The sequence below is a fragment of the Kogia breviceps genome, chromosome X (genome assembly GCF_026419965.1).
Source record: "Kogia breviceps isolate mKogBre1 chromosome X, mKogBre1 haplotype 1, whole genome shotgun sequence".
Lineage (NCBI taxonomy): Eukaryota > Metazoa > Chordata > Mammalia > Artiodactyla > Physeteridae > Kogia > Kogia breviceps.
In genome coordinates this window covers 125,201,803-125,222,302 of record NC_081330.1, presented here as the reverse complement: position 1 = coordinate 125,222,302, position 20,500 = coordinate 125,201,803, and the positions used below count along the sequence as shown (strand labels likewise).

At 44.7% G+C, this 20,500-nt stretch overlaps 1 protein-coding gene across 11 annotated transcripts in view; it reads left to right on the top strand.

Annotated features, from left to right (window-relative positions):
* The window catches only part of FRMPD4 (FERM and PDZ domain containing 4), a 539,580-nt gene that overhangs the window by 430,149 nt on the left and 88,931 nt on the right, over positions 1-20,500 (top strand). For all 11 annotated transcript variants that reach the window (XM_067023531.1, XM_067023538.1, XM_067023529.1 and 8 more), the window contains 2 exons: positions 10,823-10,983; positions 15,441-15,543. In XM_067023531.1, coding sequence (XP_066879632.1) covers positions 10,823-10,983; positions 15,441-15,543 — 264 coding nt within the window. The remainder of the gene's footprint in view (positions 1-10,822; positions 10,984-15,440; positions 15,544-20,500) is intronic.

The window sequence follows — 20,500 nt, the reverse complement described above, 5'->3', positions numbered from 1 at the left end:
AGCGACTCTGTCCATCATGTTTGAGTATATAAAACATCCTTTGGGCCCACCCCGTAAGTCAGGAGCCCCCTAGATCATACAGAACAGAAATGTCCACATTTGGTGCTTTTGTATGCCTATTAGTAAAAAAGTTTTAAACACGTGCCCCCTTAATATATATTCATTTATTCATGCTCTCTCTCTCTATATATGTAATATACATGGCTATAAAGAATAGATGTTAAAATGAGTTGAAGGTGAAATATACATTTTAATCACTTGTAAACATTTTTGCTATCACTGCTGCATTAACAATTATATGATATTTTAAATGACAGCAGAGTTATTGAGGGTGCTTACTTATTTTTGAGCATCTTGGTTTACCACTTCATGGATAAATTTTGAAGGTCTGGTTGCAAGTTCATCTTATTTCTTTATTTGGTTTCAGTCATTGTCGTTGGAGAAAAAGGGAACTGCAGAAACATATGAAGAGGCAAATGGACAAAGTGTTTCACCAGCTTGCTTATTAGATCAGGAAGTACTGTTTTTCAATTCCATCCATGCAAGGGATTTTGTTGAAATTCAGCTGGAGAGTTTCCGTATTCCTTGATGTCCTTCAACTGTTCTCACAAAGCAAATGCAAGATGTTGCCATTTATCATATTTAACGAATGAGTCCACAGTTCGCTGAAATGCTTTATTTGCAGGTTTTTTAATACAGGTTAGAAAAATTCACTTTCAAGTTTTCAAAGGCTGCTGTTTTGATAGATACAGATTTGCATAATTTTCAATAAAACAAGCACATAATGGTAGAATCATTTCCAAACGTCTGTTTCCCTATATATTCTTACCACAGTCCAAGTTTCTTTTACAAAATAAGTTACTTTCTCATTCATTATTATAATATCTCCTTTACTCTGAAGAGACGACTCTTTTAGTTCATTGTTACCAGGTAGCCAACAACCCCTGTGTAGGACAAAAGATTTTCAGTCACTCTACTGTACTTTAATGGTTTTGTTTCGAAAGCAGCCATGTTGTTGACATGCTAAAGCACTTCATTTTCTTTGGTGCCAAAGCTTGCATTGAATTCTTTCAAGTGGGCATTCATCTCTAAATTTACCCTGGAAGCTTGTTTTGTTGTAGTCAAAGCTGCTACTCCATTATTTTATACTTTTCTGTGTTTGTCCCAGTATCTCAGTATCTTGTAGGGCTCGACAACCAGAGTGTTGTTCTCGTTCAGAGTGTTCTTTTATTTAGAATTCTCTTTGTTGGACTCTTTAAAAGGGCTGTTGATATATCTTTATTAGATGGCATTAAATCTATATATTAATTTGAAAAGAACTGAAAATTTTCATATTTAGTCTACCCGTTAAGGAAAAATTCCATTATTTTCAAGTCCTCCTAAAATTCTCTAACAAGATTCCTCCAAACATTTTGTGGTTTCTAAGTTTAAGAATTCTGGATTATCTTGGCTTTTTAAGTACTATGTAAGTTTCCAAGCTTGACTAAACAGTTCTTAATCTTTAAATGCTCCTGATATGTTGTGGGAATTGACTGACAGTGGCCTGTGGAATTGATTAGTGAAGGTTAAGTTCCTCTGAACCCATAATCTGCATATTCACAAAGGCAAAAAGCCTGAGACTCACTGTGTGTTATGTGACCTGGAAACACATCATGTCCAGTTATCTATGTTTATATTAAAATTAACTCATCTTCCGTGGTGGGATTTGGTTGGGCTCTTTTGATCCTAAAGGACAGAGGCTTGCTGGGATTTGTTAAAAGAAAAAGGAGCGGGGAGAGGGAAGGGGAGAGTTGAGTATAAAAATACATACTGTAGATCCTAAGAGAGATGGAATCTCATGGACATATGAGAATGGAAATGCCGCGTGGCTGAGCCTCCTAGCCTCATGGGAAGCAGCTCTAGGAGGTAGTTCCAGATTCAGAGAAGCTTCAGGACCCTCATTAGCAGGAATTCCTGAATCTCCTTGCGTAATGTCACTCCACAGTATGGTTTCTCTCCAAGTGGCGTCACTTCTCTTCCAACTCCCCTTTCTCCTTTCCTTCAAAGACGCTGTTTACTCAGAGTTTCTGTTTTCTCACAGAGCCAATTTAAATCTTACCCTTAAACTCGTGTGTGAGTGTCATCATATTACATTTTTGCTGTTTGGCAATTGGAATATAATCATGTCGAATATTCAGAAGTCCTCGGAATCTCTGCAGAACAGAAATTCAAACAGGCCTTTGTGTTCTTCAGTCCTAAGATACCAGAGTGTGAGCCTGCATGGTCCCCTGAAGTTCACTGACTTTGCCATTTCTTTAGGCTCAGCCTATGCATCTTGGTGCTTTGCCAGACTTACCACCAAGCTCTCTCTCCTGAACTTTCTGCCACCTCACAGGGGTCCTCTGCCCTTGACTCCTAAGCCAAGTTGCTCAGATTTTCACGAAACAAGTCAGGAGAGAGGCTTTCTGCCATCACCTTTTTCTCTGGGCTCTGGTAAATGCATCTTCCCTGAGGCAAGGGACTGAACGAAGCCTGTCTACCTTACTAGACCTGGGAGAGGAAGAAACTCAATGCGAACAAAGCAAAAATTCTTTTCAATATGTTATTTTGCCACACACATCATCGTAATTTTGACTTGCTGGAAACCTATCTTGGGGTCTAATCTACCACATGATCCCTCTCAGTTGTGACCTGTCAACCTCAGTAATTCACACTTCTGCTTTCTTTTTCCTTCCTACTTAAATTCTTATTCTGGGGAACTCTAGTTTGCCTCGCTCAGCACTTTGGCTCAGAGCCTTTCTTTCTTGCTTTTTTTTTTTTTTAAATTATTTATTTATTTCGGGCTGCGTTGGCTCTTCGTTGCTGCACGCGGGCTTTCTCTAGCTGCTGTGAGCAGGAGCTACTCTTCGTTGCAGTGCGCGGGCTTCTCGTTGCTGTGGCTTCTCTTGTTGCGCAGCACGGGCTCTAGGCATGCGGGCTTCAGTAGTTGCAGCACGTGGGCTCAGTAGTTGTGGCTCGTGGACTCTAGAGCGCAGGCTCAGTAGTTGTGGCGCACGGGCTCAGTGGCTCTGCGGCATGTGGGATCTTCCCGGACCAGGGCTCGAACCCGTGTCCCCTGCATTGGCAGGCGGATTCTTAACCACTGCGCCACCAGGGAAGTCCAGAGCCTTTCTTATTAAGCCCCTCACAGGCCACAACAGGGCTTATGAATTGTTCGCTTGGGAGCCACGACCACCTAAGTCCAGTTCAGAGATATGAGAAAGTCATGAAGAATAGATCATGAGGTGCCTGTGGCTGCCATGTCAACTGGGATAATAAGGGGAGAAGTTTCCTTTGGAAGTGTTGATAGTGTTTTTGTAAAATGTAGCACATTTAGCCATAAATGGTGTAGAGAATAGGGGGGTGGTAGAGAGAATCCTTTGGGGATGTGGCATTTCAGGGTTTTTAAGTACTCTTGGAAACACTAATTACAGATTGTATGAGTGAGCTTTTGGTGCATAACAAACATCCCCCAAGTTCAGTTTAATGAAACAATCATCATTTGTTACCCCTGGTTTAGCTGGCTCATCTAGGCTGAGGTGCTGGACACCTCTGCTCCACTTGGCTCCTCATTGAGTTGCTGGTTCTGGTCTGTTCTACATGTGTCCATTCCACAGCCCAAGCTGAAAGGGTGGCAGCTGCCTTGGGAAGGTCTTCTCATGGTGACAAGAGAAAAGCAAGAGCTCGTGCCCAGCTAAACAAGTGCACTTTGCTTGTCACATCTGGGCTCAGCCACGTCACATGCTTTGGGCAATGAGATGTTAGCAGAGTCAAGGGGTGGAGAAGTACGCACTGTGTCCAGTGGGAAGGCACTGAGAAGCAGTGTGGCGTCCAGTGGCAAATCACATCCTGGGGAGCAAATGAGGAATAACTTGGTCTGCGACCCACACCAGGGCTACCAAGATGAGAATATATATTGATGCTTAATGCTCTCATGGAATCACAGCTGCCCATCCCTGAAAGGTCACACCAACAATGACCTTCTCGAGCAGAACTGAGGCATGTATGTTTATTTATACTCCTTTTCATTCCAGTCTTAACTAGTCAGGGGTCCCACCTGCCACCATCTTCTTAGATTCTTTAACTCTACACCAAAGGGAATGGCTTCTAAATTTGGTTCTTCCTTCCAGAATCTTTCTACTCAGCACATATTCCAAAAAAGGACCTCACTGGCTCTAATGAGTGCATGGTAAACTGAAATTACTTTAGGTTTTCTTACAGGCCACATTTTACTAGTCAAAGTAATTCTTTGTGATACATTGGATGTATCAGTCTTTTATTTCTACTGAGGAAGAAAGGCTCCCAGAGTTCAAAGAAAGCCCTTTCCTTTTGTCGTGGGGAGTTAGGCAGCAGGACTCCCATCATTCCTTTTGAAATGAATCTTTCAGAAATAGCAAGATTGCTCATTTGATCTCAATGGACACATTTTCCATCTCAGTTAATGCACTCTGGATTTTTAGGTCAGAGATTTCTGGCCAATCTATGTGTGTTTGTTGGAGAAGGTTGGGGCAGGGGCTGCAAGTCTGTGTAGCTCATCAGCTGTATTCTTCAAGGCTCAGCATCAGAATTCACTGAAGCATGTTCAGCAGGTAAAAAGATGTTGCTTTTTCAGCTCATTATAAAAGTACTCAGATCTATATAAAAAATATTGCAAGGAGAGAGCCAAAAGGTACTTGCCTAACACAAAGAAGAGAATGATGTTTCATGGGGGAACATTTTAGTATGGATCCTTTCTTACTGGAAAAGAGACAGGCGTTGATTATTTTTAGATAATGTATTCTGAAAATATAACCTGTTTAGCAAGAATATGATAATGCCATTGGAAGGTTATCCTCAAAGTGCAAGCAAAACAAAAAGAATTTAAAAATCATAAACAAAAAAGAAAATACTAGAACAGGCAGCAACCACATCATATGCACGTGCTTGTAAGTTTCAAACCTTGTTGGGGTGGGAAAGTGATATGGACCAAGGGCAGATTCTCTGTTGACACAGAGGACGGCAGCATCTGAGGTGAAAGGGCCTGCTCCTGGGTCTCACTCCCTAAAACAGATTTAGTGCTTCTCACTTTCCCCATGACCAGGGCCCATTCCCCAGCCCTAGATTCCAAGGTCACTTAATAGTCTTGGAAACATGGCGGAGGAAAACTTACTAACCGTGAATCAGTTGCTAGAGAAGCCTAGATTTTATTCTTCTGTATTCTGGTACTGTTTTGCTTCGTGCATATCAATATATATTTGTGTTTCCTGTGTCATTGCATTTGACGTGATTCTTCAGATTGAAGTCTCAGAGTTTACCTAGGATTTGTGAGGCATCTCACTGAGAGTTGGGCTATAGGCAATTGAAACGTTGAGTTTGTCTTCATATTTTAATACTGAATGAGTTCATAATGTCTGAAACATATGCCTTTCTGTTCATTGCCCTCAAGAGATGAAAATAACAGCTAATGCTTTTTGAGTGCTTCCTACATGCCAGAGAGTTTGCTACCTGCTTGACATTTATTCATTCATTTAATTTTCACAATGATCTTATGAGGTTGTTTCTATTATTATCACCACTTTGCAGATGAGGAAACTGAGGTGCAGGATGATGAAGTTATTTGTCCACATCACACTGCTGGGAAGTGGTGGGACCAGGACTCGAACCCAGAGAGTCTGGCTCCACTTTCTCATTCCAGACTACCACACCAGTTCTCGTGTTGGCCCCATACCTGGGCATTTGGGTGTTTCCTGTACAAACTGTGAAGCATTAGCTCCAGAGAAAATGTCTCCTGCAATTTGGATCCATCGAGACACAGGACTTGCATTAGATAATGTGCTTAAAGGTCCATCTCCCTGGGACCATCCTGTGTGTGCAGGAAGAAGGTTCCAGAGTAGGAGTCCCATCCCTGCTCTGTCAGAGTGGCTTCCAAATATGTTAAAAGTCCAATGATTTCTTGCCATATCTGCCCTAACCCTGGTCCAAGCCACCATGATATTTTGTCAGGATTGATGCAGTGGGCACTGAAATGCCCTCCCTGCTTACCAGTGCTCACTCCTGTCTGTTCTCAGTATGGCAGCTATCACATCACTTCTCTACTCAGAACCTTCAAACAGCTTCCTGTTTTACTCAGAACAAAACACAAAGTCCGGGCTTCCCTGGTGGCGCAGTGGTTGAGAATCCTCCTGCCGATGCAGGGGACACGGGTTCGTGCCCCAGTCCGGGAAGATCCCATGTGCCGCGGAGCAGCTGGGCCCGTGAGCCGTGGCCGCTGAGCCTGCGCGTCCGGAGCCTGTGCTCCGCAACGGGAGAGGCCACAGCGGTGAGGGGCCCGCGTACCACAAAAAAACCCCCAAAAAAACCCACAAAGTCCTTCTAAGAGCCTGTGTCATCTTCAGCCCCTCATCACTTCTTTACCACTCCCCTCACTGTCTCCACCCTCCCCCCACCACCAGCTGCCCGTCTGTCCCTTAGGCATGCTCTCACAGGCATAGCTCACCTCAGGACCTTTGCACTGCCGAAATGCCCCTCCCCCCAGACATTTCCTGACCCCTAGCATGATCTCACAGTACCCTCGCCTGGCAGCTCTCCAACCTTCCTCCCTGCATTGTATTTCTCCTTAGTACTTAAAATGACCTGATATGCCATATGTTTTACCAATTTATTAGGTTATTCCCTGTCTCTGCACACTGGAGTGAATATTTTATTTTTTTATTCTGCTTTCATTCCTGTTGTACCCCCAGAACTGAGAAGCCAGTGGCGTTCAATAAACATTTGTTGACTAAATGAATCAACGGATGCATTTTAGAGTTGCTTTGGAGAATTAAATGAACTAACATGTGGAAAGCATCTCGAAAAAGGCTTAGCATGAAGTTAGTGTTTAATAAATGTCAGGTATTAATAAAATAATATTGTAATACTCATTAAGTGAATGATGAATTAAAAATTGGAGACTATTACTTTATCATGTAGTGGAAAGAGGATAATCTATCTAGAGATGCTTTGAAGATTTTAACTTACATTTGCAACAGATGCTAGGGGAAGTAGTCAGGGACATCAGTCAAGTCCCCTTTGTCTATTGTCCAGAAGGCACTAGAACACACCCTTCCCTGGCCGGGTGAATGATCCCCAAACATTGCTGCACTTTGGAATCACCTGGGAAGTCTTTTAAAAAAATTGATTCAGGGGCTTCCCTGGTGGCACAGTAGTTAAGAATCTTCCTACCAATGCAGGGGACACAGGTTTGAGCCCTGGTCCAGGAAGATCCCACATGCCGCGGAGCAGCTAAGCCCATGTGCCACAACTACTGAGCCTGCGCTCTAGAGCCCACGAGCCACAACTACTGAAGCCCGCGTGCCACGACTACTGAAGCCCGCACGCAGCAACGAAGACCCAATGCAGCCTAAAATAAATAAATAAATATTTTAAAAAATTGATCCTGCCTTCCACCCCTAGATAGTCTCATGTGATTGGTCTGGGATGAAACCTGGGCATTAGGGCTTTTTAAAGCTCTCCAGGTGATTCTAATATGCAGCAAAGTTTGGAAACCACTACTGGAAGCTTTTCACAGTACTGGCAGCAGCATGGGGACTCATCTTGCCTAGTCCCGCTCTACAGTTGGAATTGAGAATTATGCCAGCCAGAGTTTGATTCTCTGTAATGCAACTCCCACTACCATTAGCAAGTCATATCACCTCTACAACCTTCATCATTCAGAATGCCTTCTGTGGATTCTGGTGCAAACTCAGAGCTCAGGGCCAAAAAAATGTGGATTTCCCCTCCCTTTTTTCCTTTGTTCCCTCTGGGGATAAAAGGAGAGACTCATTTCCAAATGTAGCTAGAGTACGGCACACTCTTGTTACTGAGTCCAAGCTCACACTGCTCGCCACACAACAGGCCAGTAGATCAAGAGAGGAGTTGTTGGGGCAAGGAGTGGTGACTTTATCTGGAAAGCCAGCAGACTGAGGAGATGGCGGACTACTGTCCCAAAGAACTATCTTACTCGAGTTAGAATTCTTTTGTAGGAAAGGCGCAGGGGGTGTGTCTGGTTATTGCAAACTTCTTGCTGCCGGAATCCTTTGTTCTTATATTGGTCTGGTCACAATGTTCCTATAACCCTGCAGCAAGGCATTCGTTGTTTTCTGTTCTGCAACTTTTAATCTATATATAAATGGGAAAGTGTTGTACCTTTGAAGGTCAGAGCCTTGAGAATGGGCTATCCTGTATATTTCCGGCTGTAGGAAGCATTCTTTTACAAAGGCGCAAAGGCAGCATGACTAAGCACAGACAACAGAGCACAAGGGTTAGAGCTGAAGGAATAGATCCAACATGGAGTCAGTTTGTTCTTCTCTGTTACACTCTGAGATGGAGCCGTCTTACAGAGGAGACAAGAGAACAGAACAGTGTCCACGACCCCCCAGGTAGCCCCACTCTCTCCCAGGCACACACAGCCAGGCCTGTTTCAGGCCTGTGAGAGATCAATGTGGTGGGTCAAGTTCCACCCAGCAGGGCCTGCTGTAGGAGTATGAGAGGTCCTCCTGGTGTCCTAGTTCCCAGCCCTGACGTCCCCACCTGTTCCCTGTATCTCAGTCCCTGCCGCCCAGGGCTCCATCTGCAGCTCCTACCCTGGACGCTGGGGCTCACCCTACATAGGTTCTGCTGGTTTTATCAGGGTTTTGAATTCTTTCCTTCAGACTGCCAGGCCTCTCCATGTGATCTTCTGCTCACCTGAGGTCTGCCCACTTCCCTTTGTCCCAAGTGCGTGCGCCACCATGGTAGCCATGTCTACTCTCTGGGTCCAGACAAACGTGTACAATTTCACAGAAGACAGCTCCTGCCCCTTTGGCCCTATAACACCACCACTCTGACCTGGATGTTTCTAGAATGGTGGTGAGACATTGGGGATAGCACCCTACCAAGGCCTGCTTCATGGGCTTGTGACCCATGCAGTCACAGAAGGCCCTGGGCTGGGTTTCACCTTCTGCCATCTTGAAGTTCTTAATCATGTTGGAAGGAGGGCCCCTGCATTCTGAATCATTTTGTACTGTCCTTGCAAATTATGTAGCTGGTCAAGCATGTGACACAGAATCAGAAGACCTGGTGTGAATCGCCCCTGGCTTACACCTGAGAAGTGTGTGACCTTGGTCCAGTTATTCTTCCTCTCTGGGCATTTACAAAGAGGAGGTGGGCGGGGTCAAACTCCCTCTATCTCAGCGGCTGTGAAGATGAAACAAGGTAACAGATGAGTGTCAAGCACCTGGCACACAACGGGTTCCTTAGCAACTAACACTTCTCTTTTTCCTAGTGTTCCGGATCACAAACTGCTACATCAAAAAGACATTCTTTCCTTTGTGTTTCAAAGGGATTTTAAACTTTTATTTTCCTAGCCAGCGATATATGCCAAAAGGACAGATTTAGTGGGTTTTCAATGATTTTTCTGAACTCTTACTCATTACACTGAAGGACAATAGGATTCCTCCTTCTCTGTCCTTCTTTTTTACATTTGAACAATATGTTGTCCAGATGGCATATAGAGTAGCATCTTTCAGGGTATTTTTAAATGATCTTCTTTTACTTATTGAAGAAGATTAGTGGGAAAAAAATTGAATTAAGGCTGTGTCATTGAAATAAGCTTGGCTTACATATTTAAGGAGATTTCTAATGTTCAAACTAATAACTCTTCCCCAAAAGAAGTCTGCCTTGGATGATGTGCATGAGTGAAGACTTCATTAAGTGTCACCGAAGTTGATTTCCAACCCAACTCTCTGGCATACCAACCATGGGCCCTGAGTAACAATCAGCCACTGTTTTGATCTCATTTTCCTCCTTGGCAAAATGCAGATAATAATACCTGCTCTGCTCCTTCATTCTCAAGGTTGTTTTGTGCATCAAATGAGCTATTCGTGGAAGCATTTTGAAAATTTTTGAATGCTGTACATTTTTCAAGTTTGGATTATCGATAGGACTTCTGAAGTTTAAGTGTTAACAAAAAGATTCATTTAAATCATTTGAAAGTCTCTCTGGAACAGAAATGCCAAGAGTTAGTTCTTCAACTTCTTTGGAAAGGGGGACTGTATTTGACACCAGGATAACGTATTGCCACCAAAACGATCCCCATCACTTCAATTTCACTGGAGCCAAAAGCCATATGCGTTACCCACTAAATGTCCAGAACCCTCTGAGGTTCTTTCTCAGCACATCAGTTATAATTTGATAGTTTTCCACAAAGAAATATCTTTTTCTCTATTTAATTCAATTATTTATTGAGAATCCACTACGTGCCAGGCACTGTTCTAGGCACCTGGGATAAATCAGTGAATGAAACAAAATTCCTTGCCATCACAGAGCTTCCATTCTAGTATGGAGAGCAGAACAATGAAAATAAGCGTCAAAATAAGTAGGTTCCGCAGCTCATTAGCAAGTGATTAGTCCTATGGGGGGAAAAAAAAGTAGAAGAGGGTGAAGGGATCTGGCTGTGGGGAGGCAAGGCTGCGATTTTAAAGCGTGTAACCAGGATAGTCCTCTTTCAGAAGCTCACATTTGAGCAAAGACTTGAGAGAGGTGAGGGTGGGCCATACACACGTCTGCAGGACAAGCATTTCGGGTTGGGGGAACAGCCAGTACAAAGGCCTCAAGCAGAAGTGGGCCTAGAGTTTTCGAGGAAGAAGGCAGCCATGTGAGAAGCATGACAGTGGGTCTTCCCACATCTTCCCCACTCTCTACCAAACAGAGAAGAGAAGGTTTTACAACTAGAGAGGATGCGGTCGCCGGGCCATCGCCAAACACGTACACTGATGCCGAGTTTCTCTTCTGTGTGCTTTTCCCACAGTCACATGACACAGGCAATCCCATTTGATGACCCTCGGTTGGAGAGCTGCCAGATCATCCCTCCGGCTCCTCGGAGGGTGGAGATGAGGAGGGACCCTGTGCTGGGGTTTGGTTTCGTGGCAGGGAGTGAAAAGCCAGTGGTCGTCCGCTCAGTAACACCAGGTAAGCACACAACCCCGAGGCTCGGTCTCTGGGACCATCCACCCCCCCACCCCCCCGCCAGCATGACCGCTGTTCCATTTCACAAGCTTCATACTGTTCTGTTTCAGGCTGTGGCGTCTAACTGAGTTTTCCCATCCCCTGGGTAGAGCCAGACCACCAGAGGGACAGAAATGGCTCTGCAAATGAGCTTTTAAACTTCCAAATCCATCATATCGCCAGACTTAGGAAAACACTGATCCATCATTTGTAACCATGGAAATGACCCACTTAATGTATGAATGCACACGTTAAGAGGCAGGCACGGCGTTGTTTTCAGTAAGCTCCCGACGAAGTCCTTAGTGCAAAAGCAGAAGGTTGTGTTTAAGTTTCTCTAGGATTTAGATCAGCGGTCCCCAGCGTTTTGGGCACCGGGGACTGGTTTCGTGGAAGGCCGTTTTTCCACGGACGGGGCAGGGGCATGGTTCAGGCAGTCATGTGAGCCATGCTTCAGGCGGTGACGCAAGTGATGGGGAGCAATGGGGAGCGGCCGATGAAGCTTCACTCTCTAGCCCGCCACTCACCTCCTGCTGTGCGGCCCAGTTCCTAACAGGCTGCAGCCCGGGGGTTGGGGACCCCTGATTTAGATCATTGGGGTGGTTGGATTCTTTTACAAAGATGTGCTCTCCCCCCTTTCCACTAGAGGCAGGATGTATTTCGCCACCCCATTGCTGTTGGGCTGGACCAGGTGACTGACTTTGGCCAATAGCATGTTAGCAAAGATGACATAAGCAAAGGCTTGTGATATGCTTGTGGAGTTGAGCTCGTCTCTTGGGTTTCTGCCACGGCCATAAGAAGAGCTTCCCTGAAGTGGCTGTTACCCCTTCACAAGCTGAGCCCCCAAATGAACACGTGGGGCAACCAGCCTGCAGCCCAGAGCTAAGTACAGGCTGACCTTCAGTGTACAGCACAACTGCCCAGCCAAGCCTGCCCTTGATCAGCCAATCCACAGTCATTCGAAAGACCCATAAGCATGAGAGGAAACCCTCCTGGGTTTGGGGGGTGTCTTGTTATACAGTAAATGCTGACTAATACAGTGTGTGGCCCATGTCTTAAATTCCACCGTACGGTCAGATAATTAATGTACTTGGTCTCAGTCATCCTCAGTGTATAGATGTTCTATCAACACAGCTGAATATGGTGGACTGTGATGCCATTGCCTGACGTGGGCCGCCTTTGCCTTCCAGAAACAGTGCTCTAATATTTATTTATTCTCTGTATTTCTATACTTATTTTAATGGACTTGTACTGGATTTTTTTTTTTCAGACAAAAGGAAAGTATCTTCTCTGCTGTCTTTCTCCAGGGTTTTGCAAATCAGTAACAGAGTTCGAAAGTAAAATGCTATAGTCAAGAGTGCAGAGTACGGCATCAGACCTCTTGGGTTTGATGGACTTGAATCCTGCCCCCGCTCCTTATTAGGGTTTTTTTAGCTTCCGTGACAACTCCCCTACATTTCAGTTTGATGTAACTTCTCTATATCCTTTGGATAATGAGGATCATAGTGTCTACCTTCTAGGGCTAAGGGAGGGAATGAAATGCATTGGAAGGGTGCCAGGTACATACTTAGTCCAGGAATGTTTATTATTATTATTAAACTCTAAAATATTTGGCCAGTTGAGTCTGTCAATTAAGGGAAATGAAAGCCAACTAGTGAGCTAGTATAGATTATTAAAGTTGATTCCATTTTTCCTCATTTGGACACACTCTGCCCCAGGGCAAGCACTGCAAGTACAGTCAACCCCTTTAGACTTGTGCAGAAAAGCGTAAGTTCCCTGTTCACCCCTACCGCTGCCTCACCACACAACTTCTTACTTTGTCTGCTGAGCTTTTTATTTCATTAGCTATAGATCATAGTGGTTGAACTCAATGCAACTGAGAATTTTATTCTCAAAAATAAAAGAGATTTGTTGTTTTTTATAATAATGAAATAATCCATATGCTTTCCTGAAAAAAGAAAACAATGTAGACAGTGTAGAGGATAGAGTTTTTTGAAAAATCAACTGAGTTCCTACTACTGAGAGTTAACCATTATTAACATATACAGAGAGAGCATATATATAGTACACAATTCTGTGCATACATTTGCATATAGTATGTGTCTCATATATATGTAATGTATTACATGTATATATATGTATATGTGTGCATACACATTTTTTTTCCTAAATGGTGTCCCATTTAGCATGCAGTTTTGTAACAGTGGGACACTTTAACATCTCTGGTTATGGGATTCTCCAAAGTGTGTGTCCTCCCCAGAGCTAACTGGAGATTTAGGTCTGGTTTTTTGCTTTCTTGTATTTATTGCCTTACTGTTCCTTCATCCTTTTCCCTTCCTTGCCCTCAACTTTCCTTAGAGTCAGACTCTCTTACCTACTGTTCGACAATTTTGAGAAGAATAGAAGAAGTGCAAACTAAGGTCAAAGAGCACTGTTTCCAGTCATGCTTATGAGTGACAATGTTGGTCACATAAACTGTGTCTCTCATAAAATGACTCTACTGAGTGATTCCAATGATAAGTGATTCCAATGGTAAGATCAGATTTTTCTATAGTAGACAAGCCAGCTTTCAGAGTAAAGGGCATGAGCGTTCTCTGAAGTGTGCCGCTGTTGCATGCTTCCTCCCATAATTCTTGCTCAGACGAGAGTACTTCCATTTGATCAGAAGCATAGGTCAAATGTAAGACTAAGCCCTGTTCATCTGCACATGGTTTTCTCATCAGAGTATTAGTTAACGTGACTCTCCAAACAGTTAGTTCAGAGATTTTTCTATATTTGACCAGCATCTGACGTCTAACCATTTCTTTGACTAAATTTGAGTCATTGCTCATATGTAATCCAATCGTCATCAAAACTCCCTCAAGTGATTTTCAGAATTCCTTATGTGTGCAAACACTGAATCTCAGTTCCCTCATCTTGAAATGAATATGAGTTCCATATTCTGGCTGTGAAGTGTTTGTTTCAATTACTGAATGAAGTCAAAGTGATAATATTTGAAAGATAACATTTCAGCTGCACCTATTATCCAGATAGACCTCTGGAAATAAAATTAAAATCCCAGTACCATATAGCACCAGATCAGTATTTGGGGAGTGATTCCATTAGACATGTGAAGATAATCCATATTATCGAAGTATTTGTTTTTAGGTCTTATTTAACACAGATGTGTGTTTCATGCAGCTGTGTCTTTATGTGTCAAGAGACCTGGCAGTGCCCTGTTTTTGAGTTATAGGAGCAAGTTCAAAAGAGACATTGGCCACCTTGAACTTGGAAGTGTCCACAGACCTAAGCTGACATCCAGTTCAACCCTTCTAGGCAATTCTTTCCCCTGTGTGAGCCTCAGCTATGTCATTATATGGAAAGGATTATAGCATTTAGAGAGGTTACTAGTTAGAACACTTAGCCTGTTGCCTGGTACACAATAAATGCTCAACAAATATTCGTCCTCTACCTCCTCCTTGGAAAAACACTTGGAAGAGGCTGTGACGGATCAAGACAAAAACATGCGTCCTCTGTGGTCACATGTGAGCCCCGCCACAAACATCCCAGCACAGTCCAAACCACAGAAATGACCAAACGCCCTCACCTCCTAGCTGACACAGGGGACTGCTGCTTCTTTACCAATGCCAGCTTCCTTCCTTCCGCCGTTTAGGCAAGAATTATTAAGATGCTCATGATAGAATTACCCCCACTTGCTGAGAGCAAAGCCCCACTTTCTTGAACCCTCCTCCCAAAGCATGTAACTCAAGACCCAATCCTCTACAAGTCCTTCCTAGCACCCTGGCGTTCAGCTGCCTTACGGGCCGCCACCGAGTGCCATTTCCCTGGTTGTACAGAGTAAGGAAACGCAACTGTGTTCAAATCCAGGTGTGCTCAGGTGGTCACAACTCCGGCTGCCGGGGATCAACCCAACTGACTGGCTACCTGTCGGGGGAATACCTTCTTCTAAGGGTCCCGATACTCAGGGTGTGGTCAGCTGGCTGGCAGCCTCAGCAGCCCCTGGGATCTTGTGAGACATGCATTATGTCACCCCGCACCCCTCCTCACCTACGGAATCAGTCTGCAGGGCCACAGGGTCCCAGATATTGACTCATAAGCCTGTTAAAGTATGGGAAGCATTGCCAGTCTCAGCCTTACCTGAGAAGTTTGAGAGGAGTGTTGATAACCTGAGTCCTACCTCCGGAGCTTCTGATGTCACTGGCCAGGGTGCAGCCTGGGCCCCCGGAGCTTCTCCAAAGCTCGCCCCTCCCCGGTTCTGTCTAGTGTTGTGAAGGACGATGGAGAGAACACCCATTCTCTGGGTGGGCTTTGTTTTTGCTGATAGCACCCATTGCTCGCAAGGAGCCATGACAGGGAGAGGAGGCTACAGCTGGATGGATGACCAGTGGCCTTCTCAGCTGCTCTCCACTCTCATTTGTCCCCAGGTGGCCCCTCCGAAGGCAAGCTGATCCCGGGAGATCAGATCGTAATGATCAACGATGAGCCGGTTAGTGCTGCGCCGAGGGAACGGGTCATCGACCTGGTCAGGTAGGCGACTCACTCCCCGGGGCCCCGTCCGGTGGCTGCACAGCTCTGAGACCTCACCCCACAGAGGAAGGGCTTCCCGTGGGCCACTTCGGGCCAGAAACACCAGCTGACACGTTCACCTTGAAAATGCTGTTGGCACTGCCCTCTACTGTAAAAAACCAGGCTAAGTGAACAGAGACACCTACTTGCCTGCTCTTAACATTCGGGGTGCACAGGCTGAATGAGACAGTCCTGTTTTCATTGCTCCATCCAAGGGTTGCATTTTGGTTTCCTTCCAAAATTACTAACACATTGATATTCCATCATCGAGGACATCAGCATGCAGTACTTTTGTAAACATAATCCCATGGATGTACAAACATGCAGTTCACCGATTTTTCATACTTGACTGATTCATTACTGAATTTTGAAATCTTCAACAAAGGGAGAAGGATCGTTAGGTCAAAAGTAGGACAGTTTTGAAAATGTGCTTGGTTTATTGGTTTAGTTTCAGCATAGATGTACATCATTTGTTATGTGATATTCTTACGGGGGCGCCAGAAATGTATTTTATGTGATGTTAAAATATTGGTCAAGAATCTTCTTCGAAGCCCACCAGAGTTATACTCCCATGGTGAATTCAGGGCAAAGGGGTCTTTCGAAGTTTTCCAAATGAAGCTGTGTCTGTTAGATGAGTGGACCCCCTCGTGCTGCGGGGCACTGGGGGATACTAACTGGCTCGCGTGACATCTGTCTTTTATAAACGGATCTTTTGAGGCGCGATGCAATCAGAAGTTAAGGCTCTCAGAACACTTCAAACCGAGAAGGGCAAAAAGTAGAGTATTTCTGGGGTTTTCTGGAGGAAGTTGCTTTCCCTAGCCTAGTTCAGCTTCTGCTTTACACTGAAGTGCTGGATGGTCACACCTCCTGGGAAGAACTGGCACAAGGGTGAGAAGACAGAGAAATAGACATAGAGAAGGCCTGCTTTTAGGGTAACCGACCGTCGCAGTTTTAGCAGGGGAGGACCCACGTCCTGAGACGGCCCTCCGTCCCCAGATGGTGGGCCTGGTCACCCTCCTTTAGTGAAGGCTCCAGAGAGTGGAGGCTTCGCAGCTGGCTGGCAAAGTGCCTGTCCCCATTGGAGCGTCCAAATCCCTAAAGGAAGTTCCTACACGGGAGCGGGCACTGCGCCTCGCGTTGGGCACCCGGGGGCACTCGCCGCCAGTCTTCCTAGGGGCCAGGAACACAAGGGTCAGGAGCGATGCCACATTTTGTGCCCTTGGGAGGGAGCTGCAGTGTGACCGTTTGGAACCACTTCTCTCCTGACACGCATGTGGATGTCAGTGGGAACACACGTCGTGCGGGCGGGCTCTGAGCCTTGGGCTCGCATCCTGCAGCGCCCATGCTGGGGCTGATGACAGCTTGCGCGGTCGTCATGTTGTCCCCTAGGTGCACGCTTCTGCGATCAGTCCTACTGATTTCTGCCTCAGAGGATGGCAAAACAAATAAACTATCTCTGTGTTTGCTGTGACTGAATTGCTGGCTGCAGGACAGAAATGGAGAAAAAGCCATCTAAGCATGTGATCATGTCCTAGCCATCCTTCCAGGGCATTTAGAAAGATTTTGTTTCCAAAAGAGATTTTCCCTTCTGGTTTAATGCATCGTGGAAGAAAATGGCATCTCTGTAAACAAAAGTCTCTATCGGACTTTTTATGTAATGGAGCTCAATGAAGATTTGTTGGATAGATGAACCAATTAAAAGAAGGGAGAGCAGACCACAGCTTGCGGTCCAAATCCAGCCTGCCTGCCACCTGTTTCGGACAGCCCAGCAGCTAAGAATGGTTTTTGCAATTGTTAAAGAGTGGGGCAAAAAATTAAAGAATATTTTGTGACACAGAGAAGTCATGTGAAATTCAAATTTCAGAGCCCATAAATACAATTTTCTTGGAATCCAGCCGCACCTGTTCATTTACATATGATCTAAGAAGGCCTTCTCCCTGCCGTAGCAGAGCTGCGTACTCTCGGCAGAGAGCTGGGGCCCGCAGAGACGGAAATGTTGACTATCTGACCTTGCCTGAAAAGGTATGCTATCCCCTGCTTTAGGAAATATTAAGGTAACCAATCACATTTTCTTTGGTTAAGTCAGATTTAGATTAAAACCCCAAATCATATACGCAGAGAATTTCTCTCCGGATGGGGTTGTGATTAAAACAAGATTCCCACATACTTGATGATGGGGTTGTGTTTGAAATGGGTTGGCGTGGAAATCATGCATGCTTTTTAAGCAGGTACAGAAAACTCTCTTTCCCTTGTCACAACCCGTCCCCTCCCCATCCCAGGAGTTGGGGAGAGAGAGCTGAGCCCTCTCTGGGTGAACTGTGGCTTCTCTGATTAGCATTGGCTGCCGCCTCCCTTCACGTCCCCAGTACCTACATGCTGGCTCTTCTGTGAGGCTCATCTGTGGGTTCTTTGGTGGCAGGAGAGGGGGGTACCCTCTTGGCACTAGCTTTCCTACAAGACCTTTTGGGTATGGCACCAGCCAGACCGGCTATTCTTCAAGATGTCCACTTGATCTCATCCCAGAGGGGAGGCCGTGAACTCTCATGGCCTTGCGGCCTTCTCCCAGCTCCGTGGTTCTCCCCAGCCCTTTCCAGAAGGAGAGGGGAAGAGGAGGAGGCAGCTGGCAGTAGCTCATCACTTTGGGCCTCCTCTTAGAAAGTTCTGGCGAATCCCATTTGTTTGCAGTTGACTTTAGAACGTGGTCTGAGTGTCCCTTGGCTGGTGTCTCACTGCTAGATGACAAGGACACAGTTTGAATCAGGAATGATGCTTGATGTTGTAGAATCAGGTGACCTGGATCCCGAGTTCCGTGAGAGCAGAGACCTTGTCTGTGTTGTCCTCTGCCATGTCCCCACAACCTGGCCCAATGCCAGACCCATAGGAGGTGCCCACTAACGATGTGTTGAGAGCGAGTGTGCTGTGAAGAGTGCTCTTCAGAAACGACCGATTTAGATGGTTTTCCCCAAGCCCTCCTACAGCTGTTCTGTGAGCTTGAATGTCAGCTAATGAATCCATCCCGCAGAAAAACATTCATTTTATTCACCGATTTGTCACACGTTCTCCGGCACCTATTATAGATGCAGGCCACCAACCTAGGCACCCCATCCACGGGGACAGGTGAGCCAAAGCCTTCAGGGAGCTTACGTGACACCTGTTCAGGTGGGACCTCTCAAGACAGACAAGTCCCCCATTGGCCACTTGAGGGAATTGTCAGATTTGAAAGGATTTTGCTGGTGATAAAAACACATCGGCCCAGATGCTACTGAGATGGTGAACACTTCATCTTAAAACTCCCTTTTAATCTCAAGGCAATAAATTTACCTTTATAAAAGTAACAGGGCGCTTTATTTAACCAACTAAATCTAAGTCCAGTGATACAGTGCAGTTCGCAGAGGTAAAATGCAGCTGGCTGTGGAGTTATTGTGTTGAAGAGCAGATAGCTTCCAATTCATTAAACCAGAATTTTGAAATAATGTATTTCTTCTCACTAATGAAACAGTTCATCCGTTAGGAAATTTTCCTGTACCTTCCCATCAGTTTAGTCATCTATCTGCCGTATGTGTATATACTAACCTGAAAATTCAGCTCTTGTAAAATAATCTCTTTTTTATTAGGCTTCTCAGCCGATATTAACATCTGTATCTCACACAAGATAGATTCCCTTTCTGTTTGATAAAATATCTCATTTTCTTAGCCACTGAGGGAATTTGGGAAAACACTCATCATTTTAATAACACTGTAAAATTCTCTCTTTAAAAATTGGCATCCATTTACTTGCCTACGTGGTTTGGTCTTATTTTGTTCTTTTTTTTTTTTTTTTTCCCATTGCCACATTTACTCATGGATCATTTTTTGTTTCCAGATACATCTGTGTTTCTTTGTGGATTATTTTTCTTATCATTTGGCTGCTCTATTGTAGAATTTTTTTTTCTTCAGAAAATGAAAGAGTTTCTTGGAGACCAATTTACTGCTATAGTAACCACATTTGGGTTTTTTCATGTCTCCTCAGAAAGAGCTATAATTGCTGCACTGAAATTAGATGAGTTCTGTTCATTTCATAGTTTTCTAAATTTTTAACTCTAACTCATACTTTGTAGTGGTGGAGGAGTGAAATCTTTGAAGAATTCATGCCCTTTGCAAATTACCATGTCTTTCTTCTTTAGAAGTATCCAAGGATAATTTCCCTTGGCTTTTCACTAGACAAATTAACTTAAAACAGTCTCCAAAATTTTATTTTTAAAAACTATGGCGTATAATTGCTCATAGACATTATGAATCATGCTCCATCCTCCAAGGCTAGCCAATCCAATTAAATTCATTTTTTAATTAATTTCTTTAATTAATTTACAGTGCTCACAATTAGTGAGCATTAACAAGTAGCAAATGTCATGTAGAGCACTGGGAATTTATAAATACCTAAAACATGATTCCTGCCCTCAAGGAGGAGACTTCTAGTCAATTGCACCATATTTGGGGGGCGGGTGGGAATGTTTGGTAGGGGTGGAGAAGGACACGCAGGGATGTAGTGATGTGGTAAATGGTAGCCGTTGGCCCAGCGTAGAAGGGCAGGTTTATGCATGGAGAGAGGGTCATAAAATAATCTTCCCCTTGTCTCTGGGAGCCCCAGACCCTCCTGAAGGACACTCCCTTTCCAGCTGGCAGACATAGAAATATCCATTGCCCAGATGCCGTCCTGGACCACAGTCTCAAAATTTCCTCCTGCCGTCCCTCAATCACCTCATCAAGGCAGCAGTAGGAATCTGGCTCACGTTAGGTGGGAGGTGCTAGTCTCTTGGGATTTGGGAGCCACTTGAGAATCTGATAAACACCATGGACTTATACCTCCACCCAGAAAAATCCACATGTATACATAGTCTTGTGTGTAATATCAGAATGTTCCTTGACCCCCCTGAGGCCA